Source organism: Antechinus flavipes, chromosome 3 (genome assembly GCF_016432865.1).
Source record: "Antechinus flavipes isolate AdamAnt ecotype Samford, QLD, Australia chromosome 3, AdamAnt_v2, whole genome shotgun sequence".
NCBI lineage: Eukaryota > Metazoa > Chordata > Mammalia > Dasyuromorphia > Dasyuridae > Antechinus > Antechinus flavipes.
Genome location: NC_067400.1, coordinates 553,782,222 through 553,807,946, shown reverse-complemented (window position 1 = coordinate 553,807,946; position 25,725 = coordinate 553,782,222). Strand labels below are relative to the sequence as shown.

The window sequence follows — 25,725 nt, the reverse complement described above, 5'->3', positions numbered from 1 at the left end:
TATCCATCATATGGTCTTACATATATGTATATATATTTGTAAATATGTATGTCTTTGTGTATGTATATATACATGTGTATATGTGTATATAAATATATTCATGTTTAATAGTAGCCTTCTCCAGGAAAGATGGAAGAGGTAGGAAGAGAAAAACATAAATACGGAGCAGAGAATAAAAGAAAACTTTAAAGGAAGAACCAAGCTAGGATGCTTTGAAAATAATGCCTAGGATTTATTACATTTGCTCTCATGAAATGGAAATCTCTTGCTCTATACTGAATTCTCTTTTATGCTCTGTTCTGTATATGGAAATGTATCTCTTTGGAAATGAACCAATAGTGTCTCAGTATGTTTAAGAGAGCTGGATTTTAGTTCTAATATCAGGACAAATTTTCAAACAAGGAATGAGCTGCTTCATAAGGCAATGACTTCCCCATCCCAGGAGTCTTTTACTGGGGAGGCAGATGCCCATGTTTCAGGGATATAGTAAGAATATTCCTGTTCAGGGATGGTCAACATGGTCTCTATTGCCTCTGAGAAACAAGCATGACCTCTGCATTTCCAGGCTGTGGATTCAGTGAATAAAATAGGGGCCACATTTATGAATTTATTTATTGATTATGACACAGTCTTTCTTCATCAAAGCTTTGTCTCTACCCGAGTTTTGTTCATCTTCCTCCTTCTAGAGCTGAGCCCTTTAACATAGACAAAGATAAATAAATAAACAAGAAAACAAACAACAGAAACAAAACAGGGGCAGGGTGTAGAGAGAGAAATGTTTACATCTGATAGGGCTAGAACTAAGGGATGCTTTAACAGGGCCCTTCAGTAACAATGTGAGAAACCCCTAAGCAAACACTTTCTGGTCATTCCTCAGAGGAATCAATCCCCACTGTAATGGCAATGTGTGAGACTGGTTCCTAAACCCACCTCAAGAAGGAACCTTCCAATCTCCTTCCTCAAACTTGTGTTCCTCTTTCTCTCCCTACTTCCTCCTCTGACTACCAAACTTAAGATACTTACCCCAAAGAAAACTTACAGGGGCTTACCTCATAGTTTGTAGCTTACAATCCTGCTCTGCCAAGACATTATGCAGAAGCTCTACTGCATCCTCCTGAATGTCAGTTTCAAACAGGTATAAGCTTTTCAGGTTCTCAGCAGAGAAAAGATCCAGAACATTAACAGCAAAACCTGTAAAATCACATATTCTGAAGGAAACAGAAAACCAGAAAGGGCATGATCAGTTACATTCTTAAGGCTGATTCACTCCCCATTTGTCAGTGGGAAAGATCCTATTGCATAGGACACATTCAGTTTCTTTGAAAATCTCCCTTTCCTAATAAACTACACATGCTTTTCCTCTCAGATCCCCATAAGTCCCTACAACTGTACTAGGGATGGGGGATTGGGACAGAGATGAAGTTGGACCTTTGGTTTCACTGATATAGAAAACTTTATGGTGGGGAAAGCCTCAAAGTAAAAATTAATAGGTGGATCATCTTGCTGGTAAATTGAGAAAAATGGAGAAAAACAGAAGAATTGTCACAGGATGGGAGAGGGACAAATGCCCGATATTTAAAGGTAGAGAAATTCTGTTCTTCAAGTAAGAGACTAGGGAGCTCCACTTGGATTCCAAACAAAACTTACTTAAATTTATTTAAAAGAATTCAAAAAATCAACTGCATACAGGCTGGCTTGGCAGTTTATGTAATAAGATTTGGATTGTATATGTGTGTATGTATAATAAATTCAATATAAATCACTTTGTGACAAAGAAGCCAAAAAAATACTAAGGGATAGGGGCAGCCAGATGGTGCAGTGTCCAGTCCTGAAGTCAGGAGGACCTGAGTTCAAATCTGCCCTCAGGCACTTAGCACTTCCTGGCTGTGTGACCCTGAGTAAGTCACTTAACCCCCATTGCCTCAGCAATCAGTCCACATACTTTCAGTGCCTCCTCCTTTTAGTCTGAATGCTTTGCCACCTTGTCCCAATACCCACCACGCCTTGTCAAACAAGCACTGAGATGGACAGAATCCACAGTAGTAGAGGGAACAATCTTTCTCTGTTTTTCCCTGGCTCGCTCACTCTCTCTACTCCAGCCAAAGGAGATGAATAACACCTCTCTGACCTTGCCATCCCTGCCTCTTCACAGACTGAGTCCAGGCCCAGGAGGCTTCAATACCTGCCCGACCTCTCCCAGCTCTTCCCTGAGACAGGAGCCCCAGTAGCAATGGTGACGACAGCTCTGCCCCTGCTGCCCCCAATGCGGGTCTGAAGATAACGGGCTGAGTAGGCCCTGATTTTGCAGGTTATAAAGGTAGGAAGCTGCAAGGAAAGAACAGGAAGGAGACCTTCCCTCTACACAAAGTGACCCTCACAAGTCATATTTATTCACTAAAACAGTGGTTATTTTCCTCCATTACTACCTCTCCGTGCAGCTCATCCTTCCCAAACCAGAATTAATTTCCTCTAGCACAAGAACCATAGAGTGAAAACAACACTGGGGGGAACTTTTATCCATTCATGGGGCCAGATCAAGGGAAGGTCAGAGAAGTCATACTGGGACATCAGAGGGAAGCTGGCACTCGCTGGATGTTGGAATCCTTACAAAGTGTTAAGTCAAGACTCAGAAGGAGCACTCTGGGAGACTGAGATCCAGAAGCCCTCTCTCCGAGGCAAGAGAGATTCATTCCAACTTTCACCTTGGTGCTGGCTGGAGGCTGAAGAAAGCAGAGGCAAAGGACAACTGCAAGAGCTCTCGGAATCAAGCAGAGAGATAGGCCTCTAAGAAAAACTAACCTGGCTATTTTGAAAGGAGAAAATAAACGTTTGCATTTTATCACCTGGCTGCATTTGGGTGATTATTACTTTTAACTGAAACTAAGGCTGCCTCCAGAAAACCTCCCTGAGAAACCTGCTCCCAGAGAGAACGATTATATTTTAAAGAAGAAAAACACCACAACCAAACAAATTGGCCCCAGAGCCTGGTGAAGAGAAGGGCCTACTGCCCCAAATTCCCAGAGGAGCCAGAATGGAAAAGCCTTTCCCAGACCTCGGAAAGGCAGTCCGCAGTCACCCTCCCCAAGTCCGTGTGGCTCTTACTGCTTACTGTCACTTTATGTCCCTAATCCCTGGGAGCCTCTGAAGAGAGGAAGTCTATGAAGACTCACCTTAGTATCTGCAGCTGAGAGTTCTTTTTTCCCAAGGTCTCACGTGAAAGTTTCATGTCATCATCCTTAACAATTTTACCTTTCAACTCCAGGCTTTTCAGATTGGGAGCAGAGAAAAGATGCTGACAAGAGAAGTAAGTTAACTTGAAGTTTGCCAACCTGTAGGAGACATATGATCACAATCATAAAGGAATCTTTTTTTTTCTCCAGGATTTACTTCTTTCTTCTTTTTCTGGGAAGGAGTCAGAGCCACCAGTTCTTTATAGCCATTATCCTCAGACATCCCCATTGAATCCTAAACACTTTAATTTCCTTTAAAAACTTCCCCTTCCTAATATCTTAATCTCCAAGCCCATTCTTCCCATTCTGAACCTCATGCCTATGCGATATTGGATCAACTACATGACCTAAGAAAGCCAAGAAAATGAGAAAGAATTAACTCTGACTGGGAATCATTAGTAATAATAATGTAGGAAAGGAGAGAGGAATTCATTTGGATATCTTTTCTTGACAAGAATAATCAAGATCTTTGGCATTTCACCACTGCAACACATGCAGGCTGCATATATACACATAATTCTTCTTATTTTGAAAAATGTCTATTGTTGAGCCCTTTTACAATACTTTCATTTGTAAATAAATCTCCCCATCACCTGGTTCTACAGCCATTCCTTATAACAAAGAATAAAAGAGCAGGGAAAATATTTCCACAAAACGAACCAACATGGGATATAAGTTTGTTAGCATATGCAACATTAGAGATCGAAAGTCCTCTCTCTTCCAAAATGAAGAGAAGAAAGTATATACAGACATCTCTTATTTGGGATATTATTTGATCATAAAATTACCTATGTGCCATAGAGAGCATAGCACGCAGCATCCATTCATGTAATTCTTTCCAGGCCTTTCTAAAATCAGCTTGTTCCTCATTTTTTATAGACAATAATATTCCATTACCTTCATATACCACAATTTATTGAGCCATTCCCCAATTAATAGGCATCTACTCATTTGCCTATTGTTCGCTACCACAAAAAGAGCTGCTACATTTTTGCGCATGGGGGTTCTTTTTCCTCCTTTGTTATTTCCTTGGGATACAGACCCAGTAATGGCACTGCTCAGAAAAAAGGTATGCACAATTTTATAGCCCTTTGGGCACAGTTCCAAATTCCTCTCCAGAATGATTAGATCATTTTACAATTCCACTAACAATGCATTAATATCCCAGTTTTCCCACATCCCCTCCAACATTTATCATTATCTTTTCCTGTCATCTTAATCAACCTTAGAGATGTGAGATGGGACCTCAGAGATGTTTAATTTGCTTTCTCTAATCAACAGTGATTTGGAGCATCTTTTCATATGATTATAGAAGGTTTTAATTTCATTATCTGAAAATTATCTGTTCATATCTTTCAACCATTTATCAATTGGGGAATAATTTGTATTCTTACAAATTTGAAACAGTTCTTTATATAATTCAGAAATGAGACATTTATCAGAGTCACTGAATGTAAAACATTTTTCCTAACTTTGTACTTTCCTTTTAATCTCATTTTTGTTGGGTTTGTTTGTGCAAAAACTTTTTAATAAAATGTAATCAAAGTGGTTCATTTTGCTTTTCATAATGTTCTCTAGTTCTTCTTTGGTTATAAATCTCTCTCTTCTCCTAAGATCTGACAGGTAAATGGTCCCTTGTTCTCCTAATTTGTTTATGGTATCACCCTTTATGCCAAGGTATCCAGTTCTCTAGAGGGAATGGCTTTGTGTGGAGATGTGTGCCAAGTGCTGTGGAGATCTGTAACAGAACAGCTGGCCTAGCAAAGTCAAGGGTAGTGCCAGGGATAGAATCCAATTTTTCAGAGGCTGCAGGATGGAGAGAGTAGAAGAGAACTAGATTTTCCATAATGTCTATTTTCTCTCTCTTATTTAAGAAATTTCAGGAAGGTGATTGATCTTGTTCTCATTTAGTCATTGTTATGGCTAAAATTATCATGTTTAGATCATATAATGCATTTTGAAAATAGCTAGGTAGTTTGGTGGATAGAATGTTGGGCCAAGAGTCAGGAAGACTTTTTTGTGTTTAAATCGCGTCACAGACACTTAATAACAGTGACTAGAGAAGTCACTTAACTCTATTTGCCTCAGTTTACACATGTATAAAATGAGCTAGAAAAGGAAGTGGCAAAGCACTTCAGTATCCTTATCAAGAAAACCCCAAAGTTCACAAAAAGGTTCACAAAGAATCAGACGTGACTGAAATAACTGAACCAATTCATTTTTAACTTACTATGGTATATGGTATGAGATTTCAACTGAATTCCTATCAAACTGCCTCTAGTACTCAGGCTAGACTGATTAAAGAGAATTTTCCCTTACTACATTATATTCTTAGCTTAATCCAACAGAGGAATGTTATTTTCAGATTTCTGTTTATTCTTTATCTCATCCCCTGTCCATAATTATTCCTGTTTTAACAACTACCAAGCAGATCTGATGCTTTATAATAGAATTTGAAAAAATATATAGAATTTGAGGTCTTATGAGGCCTTTTATTTGTATTTTTTTCCTATTATTTCCCCTGAGCTTGAAAATTTTGATTAACAAAATGAATTTTGTTGTTACTTTTTTGTGATTCTATAAAATATTTCCATGATAACTTAATTGGTATGATATTAAGCCTTAAAAATTAACTAAGGGATCATTGTCATTTTCAACTTCTAATTATTTATATCTCTCTTATTTCTGTAAAAAATTATATTTATATGAATCTTATTTGTATATGGGTAAGCAGTTGTTTTCTGCTTTTTTTTATTCTCAATGGACTTTGATCAATCAATAAGCATTCATTAAGTACTAGGCACTGTGTTAAATACTAGGAATACAAAAACAAAAGTGAAACAGTCTGTTCCCTCAAAATCCTTCTATTCTACCTATAAAGAAGAAAATTTTACACAGACAAAAGATAGGATCTTTAAAGGCATGGATCGTTTCTTCTCCTGCACCATGTACAGAACTTGGTACAAAGGAGATATTGCTTGTGGATTTCATTTTAAAAAAACAGAAAAAAATCTAAATTTTGTGTTTTTAATAAATTTTCATATATAAATAAATTAAAATATATTTTTAAAAGAATAGTTCATAGTTTTATCCTATGTATATACATAAGAGTAATATGTGCCTATATGTTTATATATGTAATCATACATATAAGTATGTGCATACTTCTATTTTACAAAAATACATGATTTGCTGACAATTTGCAGAGGCATAAATTTTCTGCCTTACTGTCTTACCAATACTAGAGTAAAAACACTGGATTTTGAGTCAGCCAACCTTGATTTAAATACTGACTGTATGATTTTAGTCAATTAATGTCAGTGAGTCTTGAATTTTTAATCTGTAAAATCAGAGGAAGAATGTTTTATTCTCTTTTCTAACTCCAAATGTATGGTTCTATTATTAATTAGTTTCTTCAATGACTCTGAGGTTTTCATAGGATACCATCATATCATCAATAAATAGAGATAATTTCAGGTGTTTCTTTTCCCTAGTATTCAAGTCTAGACTGATCAAAAAGAGAATTTTCTATTATTACATTATATTCTTAGCTTAATCCAACAGAGGAATGTTATTTTCTTTTTTTAATAGCTTTTTACATACAAAACATATGCATCAGTAATTTTTCAACACTGACCTTTGCAAAAACATCTGTTCCAACTTTTCCCCTCAATCCCCTCCTCTAGATACCAGATAGTTCCATACATGTAAAATATGTTAAAGTATATGTTAAATAAAATATATCTACATATATTTATATAGTTATTTTGCTGCACAAGAAAAATTGGATTCAGAAAGAAAATAAAAGTAACCTTAGAAGAAAAACAAAAATGCAAGCAAAGTGTAACAGAAACAGTGCAAATATTATGCTGTGGCTCACACTCATTTTCCAGTGTTCTTTCACTGGGTATAGCTAGTTCTGTTCATTACTGAACAATTAGAACTGATTTGGAGCCTCTCATTGTTGAAGAGAGCCACTTGCGTCAGAATTGATGCTCATATAATATCGTTATTGAAGTGTATCTCCTGGTTCTGCTCATTTTACTTAGCATCAGTTCATGTAAGTCTCTCCAAGCCTCTCTGTATTCATCCTGCTGGTCATTTCTTACAGAACAATAATATCCCATAACATTCATACACCACAATTTACCCAACCATTCTCCAATTGATGGGCCTCCATTCAATTTCCAGTTTCTATCCATTACAAACAGGGCTGCCACAAACAGTTTTGCACATATGGGTCCATTTCCCTTCTTTAGTATCTCTTTGGGATATAAGCCAAGTAGTATAACTGCTGGATCAAAGGGTTTGCACCGTTTGATAACTTTTGAGCATAATTCCAAATTGTTCTCCAGAATGGTTGGATTCACTCACAACTCCAACAATATATCAGTGTCCCACTTTTCCCACATCCCCTCCAACATTTGTGAGTATTTTTCCTGTCATCTTAGACAATCTGACAGATGTGTAGTGATATTTCAGAGTTGTCTTCATTTGCATTTTTAGATCAATAATGGTTTGAAACACCTTTTTATATGACTAGAAATCGTTTCAATTTCTTTACCTGAAAATTCTGTTCATATCATTTGAGCATTTATCAATTGGAGAATGGCTTGATTTCTTATACATTGAGTCAATTCTCTATATATTTTAGAAATGAGGCCTTTAACAGAACCTTCATCTATAAAAATGTTTTCCCAGTTTATTGCTTGCCTTCTAATCTTGTCTGCATTAGTTTTGTTTGTACAAAAGCTTTTTAACTTGATATAATAAAAATTTTCTATTTTGTGACCAGTAATGATCTCTAGTTCCTTCTTTAGTCACAAATGAGGAATGTTCTTTTCTTTTTTTATTATTATAGCTTTTTATTTACAAGATATATGCTAGGTAATTTTTTGGCATTGACAAGAGGAATGTTATTTTCAAAGATTTCTGTTTATTCTTTATCTCATCCCCTGTCCTTAATTATTTCTCTGTTTTAACAACTACCAAGCAGATCTGATGATTTATAATAGAATTTTGATGTCTTATAATGCCCTTTATTTGTATTTTTTCCTATTATTTCCTGAGACTAAAATTTTTGATTAATAAAATGAATTTTGTTGTTACTTTTTTCTGATTCTATAAAATATTTCCATGATAACTTCATTGCTATAATATTAAGCTTTAAAAATTAATTAAGGGATCATTGTCATTTTCAACTTCTAATTATTTATATCTCTATTTCCGTAAAAAATTCTGTTTATATAAATCTTATTTGAATATGCATAAGTTCATTACCAGATGTTTTCTGTTTTTTTTTTTTTTTTTTAATTCTCAAAGGACTTTGATCAATCAGAAAGCATTCAGGAAATACCAGGCACATTGTTAAATACAAAGGATACAAAAACAAAAGTGAAACAGTATGTTCCCTCAAAATCCTTCTATTCTATGTATAAAGAAGAAAACTTTATACAGACAAAACATAAAGTCTTTAAAGGCATGAATCATTTCTTCTACTGCGCCATGTACAATACTTGGTACTTAGGAGATGTTACTTGTAGATTTCATAAAAAAAAAAAACTATAGTATTTTGATATATAAATAAATTTAATCAGAATAATTCATAATTTTATCGTATGTATATGTACACATCATATATATATATACACACATATGTGTAATACATTCCTATATATATTTATACCCATAATCATACATGTAAGCATGTATATATTCCTATTTTACAAAAATACATGATTTGCTAATAATTTGCAGAGGGATAAATTTTGTGCCTTGCTGTCTTACCAATGCTACAGTAAGAACATTGGATTTGGAGTGAGCCAACCTTGGTTTAAATTCGGACTGTACGATTTTAGTCAATTAATGTCAGTGAATCTTGAGTCTCTCATCTCTAAAATCAGAGGGATAAATCTGTAAAATCAGAGGAAGAACATCTTGTTCTCCTTTCCAATTCCAAATGTGTGATGTTATTATTAGTTTCTTCATTGACTCTGACGTTTTCATAGGATATCATCATGTCATCAATAAATGAGATAATTTCAAGTGTCTTTTTTTCTTTTTGCTACTATTGTACCTTTAATTTCATTCACTTTTTTTGTTGTTGTTGCTATAATTACTATTTCTAATATCAATAGTAGTAGTAAGGGTATATATATATATCCATTTTCCCTCTTTTTTTCCTCTACTTTTCATTGTCCTATTTTTCCACTCATTTAGATTCAAATCTATCCATTCTTTGCCTCCTAAGATCTTTCTTTTTCATACCTCAGCTCTTTACCTCATGTTTCCCACTCACACACTGGTAGCTACCCCAGACATGGGGCCAATTTAGACTTACATCAGTTTTTCCAGTTTACAGTTTGGATGGTTTAGTTCCTTACAAAGGTTTTCCATACATGAATCATCAAATTCTTTGCTGTCCAACATTAACTCCTTCAGGTTTGGATTCTTGTTGATCATGGAAAAAAGCTCTTGCCAAATGCCAGCAGGTAAATCAAACTCAGAATAACTAGAGAAAAATAAGAGAATTTGCTATTGGTATCAGTGGCAGTCAAGTTACCTCCCAATATTAATGTGTGTGCCTGTTTTCTAAAGGGAAAAAGGGAAAAGGCCCTTCATTGTAAATTGTAACAGTTTTCAAGGAGAATAGAAGTGGCATTAGCTTGGGACTCCTGAGGCTGATTATGTCTTAGACAAACACAAGTACTGACTCACTGCCAAATCCATTTGGCCTTCACTCAAACTCCTGCCCCCTCCTCAACACTTTTTCTCCCTAGTTTTGTTACTCAAACTCTCCAATGTTCAGTGGCAATGTTAAAACCAATATCTGGATCAGTTAGTTGAATGAAGGAAGAAAAAACCTCAAAGAATGATGGGAAAGAGCTCTAAATAATGAATTTTGTTGTTACTTTTTTCTGATTCTATAAAATATTTCCATGATAACTTCATTGGTATAATATTAAGCTTTAAAAATTAATTAAGGGATCATTGTCATTTTCAACTTCTAATTATTTATATCTCCATTTCTGTATAAAATTCTGTTTATATAAATCTTATTTGTATATGCATAAGTTCGTTACCAGATGTTTTCTGTTTTTTTTTTTTTTTTTAATTCTCAAAGGACTTTGATCAATCAGATCAATCAGAAAGCCAACCTTGGCTTCACACCCTGAAGTGCCTTAGAAGGGTAAAATGATAGAAAACAAAATAAAGAAGAGACCCCATTATACCAAAAGCTCTCTATAGGGCACAGCAATTGAAGAATTTGTCATGAGGAATTGACATTAGAATAAGAGGATGGAAATTACTCCCAGTAGAGAGGAAATGACAACTCCCAGCCAGTGCTAAAAGCGATTAAATCCCAAAGACTTAGATAAATATATTGAGCCCATAACTTTCCCAACTGAAGGGGGTAAGACTTTTAAAACTTTTCTAATACTGCTGAGGCTTCATTTTTATTTTGTTTTCTATCATTTTACCCTTCTAAGGGACTTCAGAGTTAGCCTATCACTACCTGACAAATGAAAAAAATATGGGTGGATTAAAGTTAGAAACTAAAGTTCAGGTTCCATATCATAAGCATTATACTCAGATTCCATCTTCATAAATGAAAAAGGGTACCAGGATACCTAAACATCCTGATTTTATACATTAAAAAAAATTATACAGGGACAAAGGATCCTTAGATTCCCCTACAGAGAGCATGGAACCACTGCAGGATATTAATGGTTTCAGAGAGAAAAAAGAATTATGAAAGAAGAATTTGTTTGCACCGCAGAAATTAAAAAGATAAGAAAAATTTTTTAGGAAAAAAACTTGAATCTAGTCATGAGTATCTTCCAAGAAATAAAAGAAAAACTAGCTGGTAATACAAATATACAGAAAGGAGGAGTAATTGGAAGAAGAGAAGCAAAAATCAATAAAATTAAAAGACTATGTGATTTATATACCAAGAAAACATATTGACTTCAAAAATAATACAAGCAAAGTCAACTTAGTTAATAAAGCTCTGAGAAGACTTCAAAAAATTTGAACGCCAAAATGCAAGGCGTTTTCCTTGCTGTAGTAAGGAAAACTACTCTGTTAAGACTACAGAAAACAAATTATCAAACCAAAAAAAACTATAGCTCAGTTCTAGGACATCCCTCTTCCCCATGAAGAAAATATGAAATTTAACAACTGCAAAAACAAAAAAAAAAAAAAAACAAATTCTGCAAATGACAAAGGCAAGTACATTGAAATATAAAAAAATTAAGTTTCAACAACAATACACTATTCACGACTCAAAAAATGCAGAAAGGAATGGAATAATGTAATGTAAAGAGCATAAAGAGCTCAAGATTCAACACAAGGTGATTTAGTCTGCAGATCAAAACTTCATCACCAATGAAAATTATACCAAGTTTTTCAATAATTGAAGCACCGGAAAGAATCCCCTAAAAAAGAAAAGTGGGATAAAAGATTCATTCACACAAGTTCACATAGTTAGTGAAAGACAAAACTAAGATGCTATCCTAGGTCCAATCTGATTTGTTCTATTACTCACCAAGGTCTTTATAACACTCACTCTTCTCCCTGATATATCAATATACACAGAGTTATTCTTATTCCATTTCTGCCTTAGTTACTTTTCATAAGTTGGTCTTCTTTGGTCTATAGAGTCTGATGCCTTGATAATCAACTGCAAACTGTAAATGATGATGCTTCCAGACTTCTCCTACCTCAAGAATTTGTGGGACTAAGTACCTTATCCAGCATTAAGTCATTTAAACTCACAGACAAGAAGGAGGAGACTATTCAGCTCTTTCTTACCCAGCGGCCCTAACTTTCCTATCCACCTGAAAGTTCAGGAAGGACATGTAGTTTCTCTAGCTTTATACAAAAGTTCCTCTTCTATTCCCAGCTCTGGAACTCCTACAAACCAGCCCCCAGAATCCCCAGCAACTGCTTCCCTGCCCCATAAGCTTTTCAAACAAAGGGATCCACTTCTTTCCTCTTTGCTGTTAAAATAAATAAATAGATAGAAAGCATTTATATAAGGCTTTCAGGTTCACAAAGCACTTTACAAATATGACCTCATTTAATCCTCACAATCCTAGAGCATCTTTGTCCTTCTTATGGTCCCTAGTGCAAGGGAGAATATCTTATTTAGAATCCAGCCAAGGACCTGGAGAGCAAGCTCCTAGTACTAACAGCCATGCAATGAGTCCTTCTCTCCCTCCCTTTTCTTCTTCCTGCTCACCCTCCCTCAACCAGGAACATTTTTAAAGATTCCAAAGCAGAGAAGTAATGTCATAATATCACTTATTCCCCTAGCTGAAGCCTCTCCTTCCCCTCCCCCAAAAAAAAAAGGACCATCTGTAACACACACCAGAGATGTGATTGTTCCTGGACAAAAAGGGAAAGCTGCTGGACACAGACCTGGAAATTTGCACAATCCCACTGCACTACCTCCTGACCAGTTTCTTCTCCTCCTCCTCACTCTGCAGGATTTCAGAGGCCCAGAGTCCTTTAATCATCTCATCCCTGAATGTCTCCCTGGCTTTTCTTTCTGTGGGGACAGAGAATTTTGGGAACAGAGAAACAAATGCCGGGTCTGTTGCACTTTGCCCTTCTTTGTGCCAGTGCAGCAAACTACGGTAGTATCCTTTTCACCATTTATGTGGCAAACCCACTGATGACATGCTGGTTTGAATTAGTGCCCGGGTTTTATCTTTTCCTGGCAGAGACAAAAATATCATCTATTGGGGATCCCTTTTACAATTGCAATTTAAAGAGCCAGAAGCATTTGGCTCTTGGTCCCCAAATTCTCTGTCCCCAAAGAAAGAAAAGCCAGAGTGACATTCTGGACTGGTCCTATGTCCAAAGCTGAAAGAAAAGCATTGGGCTCCCTCAAAAGAAAGATCCATAGTTCAAGCAGTTTGCAAAGAGTCCAATAAAGGTTTCAAGACACAAGAACCACATGAATCAATCCAAATGCTTTATGTGATAATATAAATAAAAATTCACATGAATACCTACCCACAATCTAAAAAGTAACAATTTCTAAAATGATTAGTTTCAGAAACCAAGTTCACTTTGATACTTTGAGGATAAGAATTTTTTGTAAATCCCCTTTAAATATATATAAAATATGTATCCAGTATTCACAGTTGATATGGCTACTAAAACATAGCTGGGAATATTGTGAATTCATATTGTAAAACAGTATTACACCTACACAATTCTAGAATTTGCGTGATGATGATAGATGACATGCAAAGGCCTTAAACTTTCTTATTGCTTCTCTAGATGGTATGTTTTACTTATGTTCAATAATAACATATGAAGTACAATAATATAGTAGAATTACTATGAAGTGTATCCTATTACATTCATAAGGAAAATACTACACATTCTTGTCATATCAAAAAATTTAACAATATCATATCAAAATTTATTTTAGACTTTCATGTTATGTTTTCAAAGTGTGCATATTTAGAATATGATAGTGCAGAATAAATATTCTTTTTGAAAGGGGGCCAAAAGAACCAACTAACAACATAAACTATTAATGTTTTGTAAGGCAGGAATTCTCTTTTGTGAGTCAGTGATAGAATCAGTTATTTCCAATTACTTTAATAGATTTCCATATGAGGGAGGGATCATACTCAAGTATTTAAACAATAATTAAAGGGCTTTCAAGTGTTTTTACTTGAAATTTTAGTTGTTAGGATTGAATTTAAATATGGCATTCACCTACAGGATATATTAACAGTTTTTATAGGAAGTGAAATATTCTATAAACAAAGTATATTGCACCTACATATTTAAAACAAAGGGGGGAACTGGACTGCAAAGGATATTACAACATGAGAAATTGCACTTAAAGTTAACTGCTAATAATAAAATTGAAAAATTAAATTTAATGTACTTGAAAGAATGTATTTGGTTATAGTTATTTTGCTTTAACTGTCTAAATAAGGTCTCCTGAAAAAATGTATTTGAGTGTAATTCATGATGTTGGGCTTTGGGAACCCTTACTGGAATGCAAGGGTTGATGTATGAAGATACAACTTATGTTGATTATTTTATAAAATCATTTACACCAATTTCATAAGTTAAGTGACAGTTAGACAAAACTCACAACTTTGTAAACTAGCAATTTATAAAACATTGATTTATAGCAGATGCCTATTTGTCATTTTATAAAAATATAACTTGATAAGATATTTGTACTTTGTAAACCTCTTATTTTCCTTATACTTATTTCCTACTTTGTAGAACATTCTTTTTGAAAAATTAACACACAAAATACAGCACCCTATGTGTTTTACATAGAGGAATATCTCTTGGGAGTAGATATGCTATAGAATAATTGTCCAATATTACTCAAATTTGAAAAAGTAATAAATGAAGTATTTATGGTAAAAGTAACAGCTGCAGGCGCTCAGATCATCATTAAACATACATGAGTGCACAAGACTTTTGATTTAAACAAGTATGACAACTTACAGTAACAAGGTGTCATTGCAGATATTAGTTTTAGCATATTTTCTGTAAACATACAAATTTAGAAGACATTCTGAGAAATGTGATAATCATGTAAAATTTTTTCTAATGAAATTTAATAGTAAAGTGAAAAAAAGAAAGAAATGAAGATACTCACAAGGATATTTTTCTTGCCCTATAACAGTGCTTAATGCAGAAAGTTGCATTCAGGGCCTCATACTGGTTGAAAACATGTACTTTGATTTCATGGATGTTAGCTAGCACCTGTGTTACAAACTCAGCATCTTGAGTCTCATATAAGTGAGAATAAAATTCTCGGAGATAAATCATAGAAAAATCGTTTTGTGCATTTATTTTGGATTCTCTCTGAGCCCATTGCAGTAACTGTGACTTGATTTCGGGTGACATTCTGCATCTGAATTTTCTCTCCAACTCTCTTGCTGTCTCTACATTTAGGAAGCCAAACAGGAAGCGGACCACCAGAACCACAAAGCTGGCATTAAGCCCACTGAACTCCTCCAAAAGTTCTCTGACACCTGGGATGGAGGTGTCAGAAATCCCTTCTTCCTCTGTGCTCATCACATAGAATATGGCAGCAAAAAACTCTTGGAAGCTCAAGTGAATGAAGCTGTAGCAATTTTCACAGCCACTGTCTTTCTGGAAAATGTTCATGTCTAAGAAGGCAGAGACATCAGCCGCCTCCAGGTTATTCCTCCTGAGGTCCTCCTCCTCAAACAGCACTTTCCTATCCCAGATCCCTTCAGCAGCCAAGCGACACAGACCCCTCAAGTGCTGAGGGATGAAGTTCTTGTCATCAGGGATGATTAAACTGGAAAGATAACACATGTAGAGGGCAGTGGTGGTTTTCAAAGCCTGAACAGGATCTTGTCCCTTCTCCATCTGCTGTTTCAGGCAAGTGCAGACAATCCAGTTCATCAGGGGAACGCAGCACATAGTGAATAGTGTGCCATTGCCTTTTACTAAATGAAAGGCTTTTTCACCCAAATCTTTATCTCTGAAAAATTTGCAGAAATACTCCTTTCTGTGCTGCACCGAGAAGCCCAGGATCTCCACATGGCGTGGACTCTCTAACAAAGGACTAAATTTCCCCAGAGTCGTGAGTCTTGTTGTGAGCAGCAAGCAGGCTTTGGGGAGCAAGGTTTTCCTCAGTAAGCTGCTCAGCAGGATGGATACTGGCTCCTTCTGCTTCCAGTCTTTGCACAGATCATATCTGTTCTCGTTACAGGGGAATTTCAGTTCATCTAACCCATCAATGATGAACAGAAGTCTCTCTGGCTGGGACATGATCTCTGCCATTGGAGCCTGGGGACCAGGCCAGTCACTGGCAATTAAATCAGCAAAACTGATTTCTCTCTCTCCTAATGGGTTCAGTTCTCTGCAAGTGAGATAGAAAACATAGTCGAACCTCTCCTGGAAGAGGTTTCCCTTTGCCCAGTCCAACATCACCTTGCTGGCCAGGGTGGTCTTCCCAATACCAGCAGCCCCCTGCAGCACAACAGTGCGGGGTTGGACACCTATCTCCTTAAAAGGATCAAATAAAGCTACTGTCTCTATAAGCTGCCCTCGCTCCTGCATGAACCCAGCATGTTCCCCTCCACAGACAAGGAGCTCGTGATGCTTCTGCTCCCTGTCACGATATTCTCGAAGAAGCAGCAGCTGTGTGAATCGGTGGTGAAAGAGCTCATGCTCCCCAGGACGAGAATTCCTCTCCCTAATGAGCTGGAATTTCTCTTTCATTCGTTCTCGGTACTTGTTTCTTTCATCTAAAGTCATAACAGAAAACAGAGATATTCAGGGTTATATTTGCTGGGGGGTCTTTGGGAAATGTCCCTGAGATCATGACTAGGGCATCACTGTTCCCAGAGCCCACATAAAGGTGAAGTGCTACATCTAGGTTTGCCCTCTCCTCACATCTGGCTCCAAGGGAAGCCCCCAAACCTTGCCTGCATCTTAGCTTAAGTGATCTTTCTGAAACATAAACACAGCCCTTGTCAGAAGCCTCAATGTCTCTGTCTTATTCACAGACTTATTTGTCTAAGGTTACAAAACATTTCAAGGCCTCATTTGCCCATCCTTATTTTCTTCCACCTTCCCCTTCAGGAACTTCCTACCCTCCCCTGCATAGCCCATGTTATGCCATTGAAATCCAAAAGTCAACTCCACAAACATTTATTGCTTCTATATGACAGGCAGTCTCCCAAGAGTCAGGAATACGAACAATGACCAAAAAAAATCCAAAACCAATTCTTTTATTACTCTCTAGGTTGCATTCAGAACTTTCTTTACCAGGCCTGATGGCAGTATCTCCTCCTAAACCCAACTTGCCAAGTTTTGGGTTTTTTTTTTTCATTTTTCATCTTTCCCTACTAGAACACCAACTGTTATAAGATAGAGACTATCTTTCTACTTTTATTCATTATTCTAAGCCTTAAGCACAGTAGCATACAGTAAGTACTCAATAAATGCCTGTTGACTGACTTGAGACATGATAAGCATGAGTCCTTTCCCAAAGTGTTCAAATATTCTGCCTACACAAGTGATACCCAGATCTATCTAACTCTAGTCTTTTTCTGAGCTCCAACACCACATAACCAACTGCCTATTATACACTTCACATTGAATTTTCTGAATTTTCGTCAGACTCTCAAACCCAATACATTCAAAAGTGAACTAATTACTTTTTCCCAAAACTTACCTCTTGGGGACATCACGCAATCTTTTTGCCATGTAGTTTTGCTATGTTGGTGTCATCTTGCACTATACACTGTCCCTCACCCTACATATCTAAAAATTTGCCAAATATTTTCAGTTCTACTGCTTTATGACCTCTCATATTTACCTACTTTTAAATCTTCTCATGGCTGGGGCCCTCTCCATTTTTCTGGTTTCTAAAGTTCTGTTTTCTTATATGTGAAGGATAAGATTTTGCTTGGTGGAGCTGTGTAACCACAAATGCTATCCTTCCTCACCCTTAGGCATATAAATAAAGCAAAATTACTTACTGTAGAATATATACACATGTCTATACACAGGTCCACCTATATTAATAATTGAGGCCTTTATGTTTATAGTCTATTCCCTGCCTCCAAAATCTAAGTTAGTCTTGATATGCAAAATCCCAAGGGAAAAAAAAAACCAACAAAATCTAAATAAGTCACAAACAACTGTGTGAGGTTTTTGGCCCCATATTATAGAAAACAATCCTCGGGCATTCTTCTGGCATTTGTCACATAGGTATTACATATCCAGGAAATATTCATTGTGCCTTGAGTTTTCATTTTCCTTTTCCTTCGAAAATGAGTAAAGTTTCCCCTTCTTTACCTAAGACAAATCCCTTAAAGTGTCTATTTATGCCCAGGCAGCAAAGCTATGATTGCATATATTCTCCTTATTAGTCAACCTTTAATTTAGTCATGGAGCAATAAATTTTCATTCTTTCATGTTCTTCAACCAAGTACTGTGCTCAAAAAAAACCCCAAGAACAAATCAGACAGCAGAAGTGCAGATAACCCTTTCTTTGCCAATAATCCCTATATTAAAATCCTACAAAAGAAAGAAGCAGTTCCAAAACACATTGAATATGGGGACTTTCCTGTTTAAAAAAAAAAAAAAAAAAAAAAAAAGGAAAGTCAATATGCCATCTTTGGAGCTTTCACAACAATGTAATCTTGCGAAGTGCCAAACCATCACCCTAATATGGACACAGAGTAGAAAATCTACAGTTTCCCATGTTTTTTCTACATAAGTGTATGAAATCTCCATTAGCAAATTTCCTTTCAACATTGAAATTTAATAAGTGTGTTTCCCTTTCTCTTCTCTATTTCACATTCAGGGCTACAATATAAGCACTCATTTGGAGAGGCATTTGTTAACAACTAGAGTGAACTTAAGAGAAACTAATCAAATTTCCTCAATTTTAAATTCCTTGAACTCTGGAAGCCATCCTTCCAATTTCTAGAATAAAAGAATTTAAATTAGTCCAACATTTTTTCTCTCTCCTGTACATTAATCTCCTGATTAAGTCAGCATCTCTAATCTGCTTCTTCTCCATCTATCATACTACTACATAAGTGACCTTCCTAATGTCTGATCATGTCATTCTTCTCATCAATAAACTCCAGCAGTTCGTATTGGTTCTAGATACTATACATTGTGAATCTGACCCTTTAATTCTTTTACTAAACAGAACTTTGATATCTTGTTCTCCTAAAAGAACATTTTTGTCCAAAATGTAAAGTTCTCTGGTACGGTTTTCTTGGGGTCTCTGTAAGCAGCCTTCCTTTCAGTTCAGTTATCACCACAATGACAGCCATGTGTTAAAGTCCAAATCCTTTATTGTCTCTTTGCCTGATGCTGAGCAGTTTTCTGGAGAGCCTTTCAGTCTAACCTTAGTCTTAGTGGGGAAAGTGCAGCAGGCCAGGCCAGCCACCAGGAAGACTGAAGATGGAATTGAATTTCTCCCCTTGATTCTGAGAGTTTAAGCTCCTGCCCCCAGTCCTTTGTCTTCTCTGCCTCTGCCCCTGAGGGCTTCTGAGTCCCAGTTTATATGCTCTACACTGAGTATAAAGCAATCATTATATCACTAGGAAACCATTATTTGTTGTAAGGTTAAATCAATCATACTGAACCATGCTGAACTAGATAACCATTGTATCCTCAATTCCACTAAGTACTTTGTTTCAAGTTCTGGCTCATAACACAAAAAGATTTCAATTAATTAAATGTTAGGAAAGAATTCCAGGTTCTTTTGGTATATCCCTTTACGTTTTATAGATGGGGCTCCATTAATGGACAATTTAAGATTCAGATTAACATGGCAAAAATGAACTGAGCCTTATTTTACTCACAGCCAGTTCTATCATCTACATACCTTTCCCTTCTTGGTGCTTTCTCTTGTTTCTTGGATTTGTTTTCAGTCTTGGCCCTTCTGTAGGATCTATAATAGAAATGGATATGGCAATGAGCCTAAGAGGAGATAAACCAAGAGTTTAAAAATAATAGTAATTGATGAATTTGTTTCTAAAGGAAATATCTTTCCTCTTCTGTTTAACGACTTACATATTTCTGCAGAGATGGCTATTTAGGGCAGAAAAAAGAAGAGAATAGACAAAGGTTATTGTAGCTGTCTTAGAGACGATCAATGCTGGCTACAAAAAACAACCTGACAGGTATTGGTGATCCTCTCTCCAAAGTCTTTGCCCGTGATCATACATTCACCAACAGGGAGGGTTTTTCTTGTCTCCTACCCTTTCTTAGGCCCCAGGCATCTTAATATCAGACACTAGGGTAGGGATATTTCCATGTTTACAAAATGTTAATAATAACATTAAAATTTCATTTTAAAAATTTCAGATGTTTCCTTTATAAAATATTGTAAAAGAAGAAACTGCTGCTTATAATTACATCCCTCAGCTTCAACTTATGCTGTGCCATCAGCCATCATTTTGCTTTATTTTTTGTTTTTCCCTTACAACAGACATTTGGGTTTACTGAGTAGGGCAATATGGGCAACCACAAATGTGGAACATACTCTGTACCCTTTAGAAGTTACGCTTTAACCTGAAAAATCAGAAATACACCCATAAAAAGAACAGTAAACCAAGTAATCACCAAGTATTTGTTAAACACTGATTGTGTGCTAGGCATACTAAAGGCATGTAGAGTTCAGAGGACAGAGAGATCCCTGTGGCCTGAGAGTTACAGAAGACTTCGTGAAGGAGGTAGGACTTGATCTCAAGGGAATGGGAGCATCTTTTGTATTACTCAGGTTAGGCAAGGAAAAGATCTAGGATTCTCTCATCTACGGCTCATTAGATGCTTGGCTTGAGGTTATTATCCTTTTGGTTCTTGTTTGAATGCCAAATAAATAAATGGGGAATTTTAACATTTTTTAACCTGAAGAGTAATAAAAAGTGGGCAAAACAAATCCACACACACTAGGGTCCTTAGAGGAAGTTTAAGTGCACACAGAGTTTGTGGTTTAGACCTCGTGTTTTCTGGTAAGGCTCTATGGGGTAAACTGAGTGAAGACCCTCTTCCAGGGATATGACCTCATGCCCTAATTATGACTTGAAACTTTACAAAAACAAGTAGAGCACTAGCTAAAAAACTGTTGGGTGTTAGCTTGTCTAGAATGAACATTCCCTCTAATTTCCCCCATTTCTTAATTAGCATTTAAGTACATCTTTTAAAGGCAATTTATTCTTGTGTTTCTGGGATAGATTTCTGAGTTTGGAGTATAAACCTGGACTCCCCCAAGCAATTGGAGAAAAAGTCAAAGGGTGGGGCTCCTGCTTTTAGGGACATATTTAATCTTGTGTTCTGTAGGTTATATTTTGCACTTCTTTACTGACAAACACTTTGTCAGATGAGAGATGCCCTGCCTTGAGTGATCTTAGTAAACTCCTTTTTGCTTTTTTTTACTCTGAATATCTGTTTTTGTGGTAGCTACTATCCCACACAGACTGAACTAGTCTGAGACATCCAGTAAGAGGTGAAACTGTTGTTTCAAAAAGCCTACTGACTTCATTTTCTCCATTTCAGAACTTCACTGGACCATTCTTATTTTCACCTATTTCTTCTTTCTTCCCTGACCCAGGATACCTGTATATCAGGTTCCAGAGGAAGTGGGCATACATATGTAGAGGGCATGGGTCAGCCTCAAACTCTCTGAATGACTATGGGGTGATCTTTTGATCATGGCCCACTTGTTTGATGAAACAAAATTCTTTCTCATCCCTTCTACAGTGCATGTCACCAGATCTGTTTCTTGCAGATTATCTTTCATTTAAAAAAAAAAAAAAAGGAACTTCCATCCCTGCTCTCTACTCAGGTGATTTTGATAAAATACAGCAGTCAAATCATTCTCTACATGGGATGTTTTCCTTTTGCTGATAAAATATCTAGTCAAAGCCTGACCCACTTCATTTCATCTTCTCCTTTCTCCACACCTCGCTTTTCTTCTTTCCTCAATCACACCTGAAATCTCCATTACTTCTATTCTCCTATTTTCCACCATCTTCCTCTCCTTATTTTCTTCCCTCTCCTCCTGATCATTCTCATGCCTCCAGCACTCTCTCCTCTTGGCCCAGATGCTCATCCTCTATATTGTCAGGGAACAGTTACTGAACTCCACTTCTTCCATCTTGATTGTTGGGGAAAAACCATTGAGATGACCCTCCTTCCTTTTCTCAGCCTTATGTAAAGTCTCCCAATAGGATCCTCTAATCCTGAAATCAAACATCAGCAATCAATGAGTCTTTAAGTATCTATCATATTCCTCGCTTTGGGCAAGTGCTGGAGACACAAAAATTAAATGAAATACTTAGAGCCTGCAGTGAAGAGACTTACATTCTTAGAGGGAAACTACCTGTAGAGACAAAATCTATACAGAATGAATACAAGGTAATTTTAGCGTGGGAGAAACCTTAGAAAAAATCCCCGGGAAAGGAAGCAAGAAGGGAGGGAGGGACAAAGGAAGAAAAGAGAAGGAAGGAAAGGCGCAAGTCCCGTGGGACCTAGGAGAGCTCCTTGGTCGCGGTTACGCTCACAGGCATATGCTTACCCTGCAGTCCTTCCTTCCTGGCTCGCTCCCACAGCTCCCACAGGCCCATGTCCTTCAAGAATCTCTTAGTCAGATTCCAAGCCTTGCATTTCCCAAAAGTACTGACCAAGAGCTCTGCCAGATCCGCTCTGTCCGCCCCCTCCACTCTGCCCCGGGGGATGCGCTCGGAGGGCTCATCCTTTAGATACAGCTTGAATTTCTTCACCTCCTCCTGTGTCAGCTCCTCCAAGTACCGAACCAATCGGCAGCGGGTACCCTCGGCCATCTCATCCCCTCGACCTTTTTGTATGCCACGGCTCCAGCCGGACCCTCCTTTGGGACGTTGTGTGTGTCCTTGGGGGACATAGGTCCCGTCACGCGACCACCTACAACTTGTTTCTTCTTCAGTGACAGGAATGGCCTCGGGCTTCACTTCCGGTTTCTCATTAGTCCTCCCGGCGCCCGCTGCCTCAAACACCATCCATCCTTTTCCCCATCTTTCCCCTCCCCGGGATCCCAGGCTTTTCCTGCCCCTCTCCAAGTCCGACCAGCCTCAGAACACTTCGCTCTAGAGTAAAGAGAAAGTGAAAGAGCTGCGATGCTGGGGTCAGTGCTTTTGGCGCTTAGTAAGCCCCGCCCGGCGGAACACAGGGTTAATGAGCAAGGATTGGGTCCCGCCCGCGCCTCTCCTTTCTCCTCACCCCCCAGACCAAACTTGAAGAAAGAGGAGCCTGATTGGATTCAGGACCCGGGCTTTTTTTTTTTTTTTTTTTTTTTTTTAACTGTTATCTCCTAATGGCGCGGACAGTTCCCAGCAGCGGGATTCAGGAGTCTGGGTCCCTGAGAATGGGACTGGAGAGTGGAGCCAGTACCACAATACCCGCCCAGATATTTGAATCTTCCCATCTTCCAAAAGAGCCTCCGACCTACATTGACTTACTGTCTTGGAATCAGAGGGTCTGGATTCACATTTCATCTATGACAGTTACTGTCTGTTTCCATTCGGTAACTCACTTGACCTTAGCATCAGTTTCCTCATTTGTAAAATACTAGAAAGGAGTTAGACTCAATGACCTCCGCAGTCCCTGTCTTTTTCCATATAATATTTGTGAAGCACTTTGCACAAAACCTGTCACTCAGCGGGCTTACAATAAATGCTTATTGAATTAAATTAGTAGATGCTTCCTAAATGCTTGCTCCCTCTCCCCACTTTCCTTGCCCTTCCAGCTCTGCATCTGGTCGCGACCATCAGTTAGTTCCTTCCTTGAAATATAGATCAACCTGTTTTCTCTTTGATAATGGATATCCTTATAATTCTGTATATTTCTCTAATTGCTGTAAATAATATTTCTAGAATGAGGGAGGAGATTAGCCTTCGAATTGACCTTTGAAGGAAGGAATCTTCAACATTTAATGTAACAAGAATTGCTGATAAACCAGTGTGTGTGTATTGAGGGGGGGGGGATCACCTAGTTATAAGCTCCCTGGGGACTTTGACTTAAGTGAATCTAGAAAACTGAAAGGCAGGAACTTTGTTCTCTTTTGAAGTCCAAAGGACAAGAGTTATTTATTTTAAGCTACTTTGAAAGAAGTCTGTTGCTCAAGGACCAGTCAAGTTATGTATTTAGAACCATCATATCAGAAGGTTGGTCACTGCGACCAATGCTTTGGACATGGTGGTACATGAAACATGAAACAGATAAAAATATAAAATGGCACTCGGGCTTATAGAGCTCCTTTCTACTTCCAAAGAAATGGTGTCAGACTTTTGAACAGAAGATAAGTATTAGAAATCACTCAGTGTTTGTAGATATTAATTTAATTCTTGTCTGTTTAACATGGGATTATTTTACTACAGCTAAATCGTTATATAGTTACGAATTTTGATGTTCATTCCAGTTCTAAATCTAAGATCCTTTGATATTAAAATAATTCCCATATTAATGTTTATTTTTTGAATTTGTCAATCTATGCTAGAAGCTTAGCTACTACTCCACTGGCTTGATCCCAGTTCTGATTAGTTGTGAAGACTGCCAAGTATTTTCTAGAGCTGGGATCCACTTTGGATCCTTTGGTATCCACTTGATTTATCCAACTCTTACAGCCACACACCAGTAAGACATTTTGACAGACAAGTTAAAGCAGATTGACGTTGGAAGGAACCTCAATGGTTATCCAGTCCAAATTGTAATTACAAAAGAATTTCCTCTACCAGAGTCCTGACAAGTCATCAGTAACCCTATGTTTAAAGACTTCCTATGTTGAGAATTAGGGGTTGTCTCACAAGTCAAACCTTAATTTCCCTGTCTGAAACTTTCTCCCATTTTTCTAATTCTGCCTTTGCGGGGAATCAGGAAACTAAAGAATTGTAGATTGAAGGTACATTAAGTTTCATGATAGACAAGAGTTTAATTTTAGCTTTGAAAAAAATTTACTATTGCTGATGAAGCTGAGGTTATTAGATGTGGTATTCACCTATCTAGGATTTTGAGAGTCTCCTTACTTAGTCCTACATCTGAGAGTGTGGATGGTATATTGTGTCCTATCCCCATTAGGAGGCAGTCAACCCCTGCCTGAGGTTTTTGTTGTTGTTGTTTTTTTTGTTGTTTTTTTTTTTTATTGTAATTCATACCTGGAGAAATTATTCTAATCACCAGAGGTGAGTTCAGAACCAGAAAAATTACTATTCTGCATGTAATATCATTATGATAGTGCGTGTAGCTGATGTTTTCCAACTAGTCTACTGTACTTGCATTGTATGTTCACTTCATCTTCTCACTTATGCTTTTTGAAGGTCAAGCATGCAAAGAAATAATGAAGTAAAGTCATATGAGATAAACATTTTAGAAACGGCATGTTGAAATTTCAATTCTGAATATACTCATCAAAAATAAATATCTTATTTTTTTTCTTTGATTTTTTTTAGTGAGAGGACAGTTGAAGATGTACATGACAATGGTGCTATACAATACAAGCTATACAATATTAAATAGTCTGAGTCATTTAGTGGTCATTAACTTTATCATAGCTTAACAACCAAAACAAAAATTAAAGATGTGAGGAAAAAATTGAATTCTCTATCATTCTAAAAGAGCCAAATGGAAATAGGTCATTAAAGAGCATACATAATACATATGACAATTTAATTTCTTAGACAGGAAGAAAAGAAAAGATCAAAGTCATTTCCCTGCCCCTACAATTAGTTTAACTACCCGATTCATTTTAGCCCAATGTTTATGCTCAGAACATCCCAATCAGCTCCTGCCCTGAGCATCCCTCTATTATGGTATTTGAAAGTAATGAAATATTATTGTTCTGAAAAATATGATAAATAGACTGATTTTAGGAAATCCTAGAAAGATTTACAGGAACTCATGAGGAGTGAAACAAGCAGAACCAGTAAAGCATATTATAATGTCCAGGCTAGCTCCCTGGAGG

General features: G+C 37.0%; 1 protein-coding gene across 2 annotated transcripts in view; it reads right to left on the bottom strand.

The window, feature by feature from the left end:
* LOC127555278 (NACHT, LRR and PYD domains-containing protein 12-like) overlaps positions 1-23,204 on the bottom strand; it is a 167,256-nt gene extending 144,052 nt beyond the window's left edge. Inside the window, exons 1-6 of one of the 2 annotated variants that reach the window (XM_051987504.1) lie at positions 22,309-23,204; positions 19,615-19,680; positions 14,881-16,507; positions 9,571-9,741; positions 3,171-3,329; positions 1,050-1,208 (exon numbers count right to left, since the gene is read on the bottom strand). In XM_051987504.1, coding sequence (XP_051843464.1) covers positions 1,050-1,208; positions 3,171-3,329; positions 9,571-9,741; positions 14,881-16,507; positions 19,615-19,680; positions 22,309-22,768 — 2,642 coding nt within the window. In that variant the 5' untranslated portion in view covers positions 22,769-23,204. The remainder of the gene's footprint in view (positions 1-1,049; positions 1,209-3,170; positions 3,330-9,570; positions 9,742-14,880; positions 16,508-19,614; positions 19,681-22,308) is intronic. The other variant, XM_051987503.1, reaches the window with a different exon arrangement.
* Between the last annotated feature and the right edge of the window lie 2,521 nt (positions 23,205-25,725).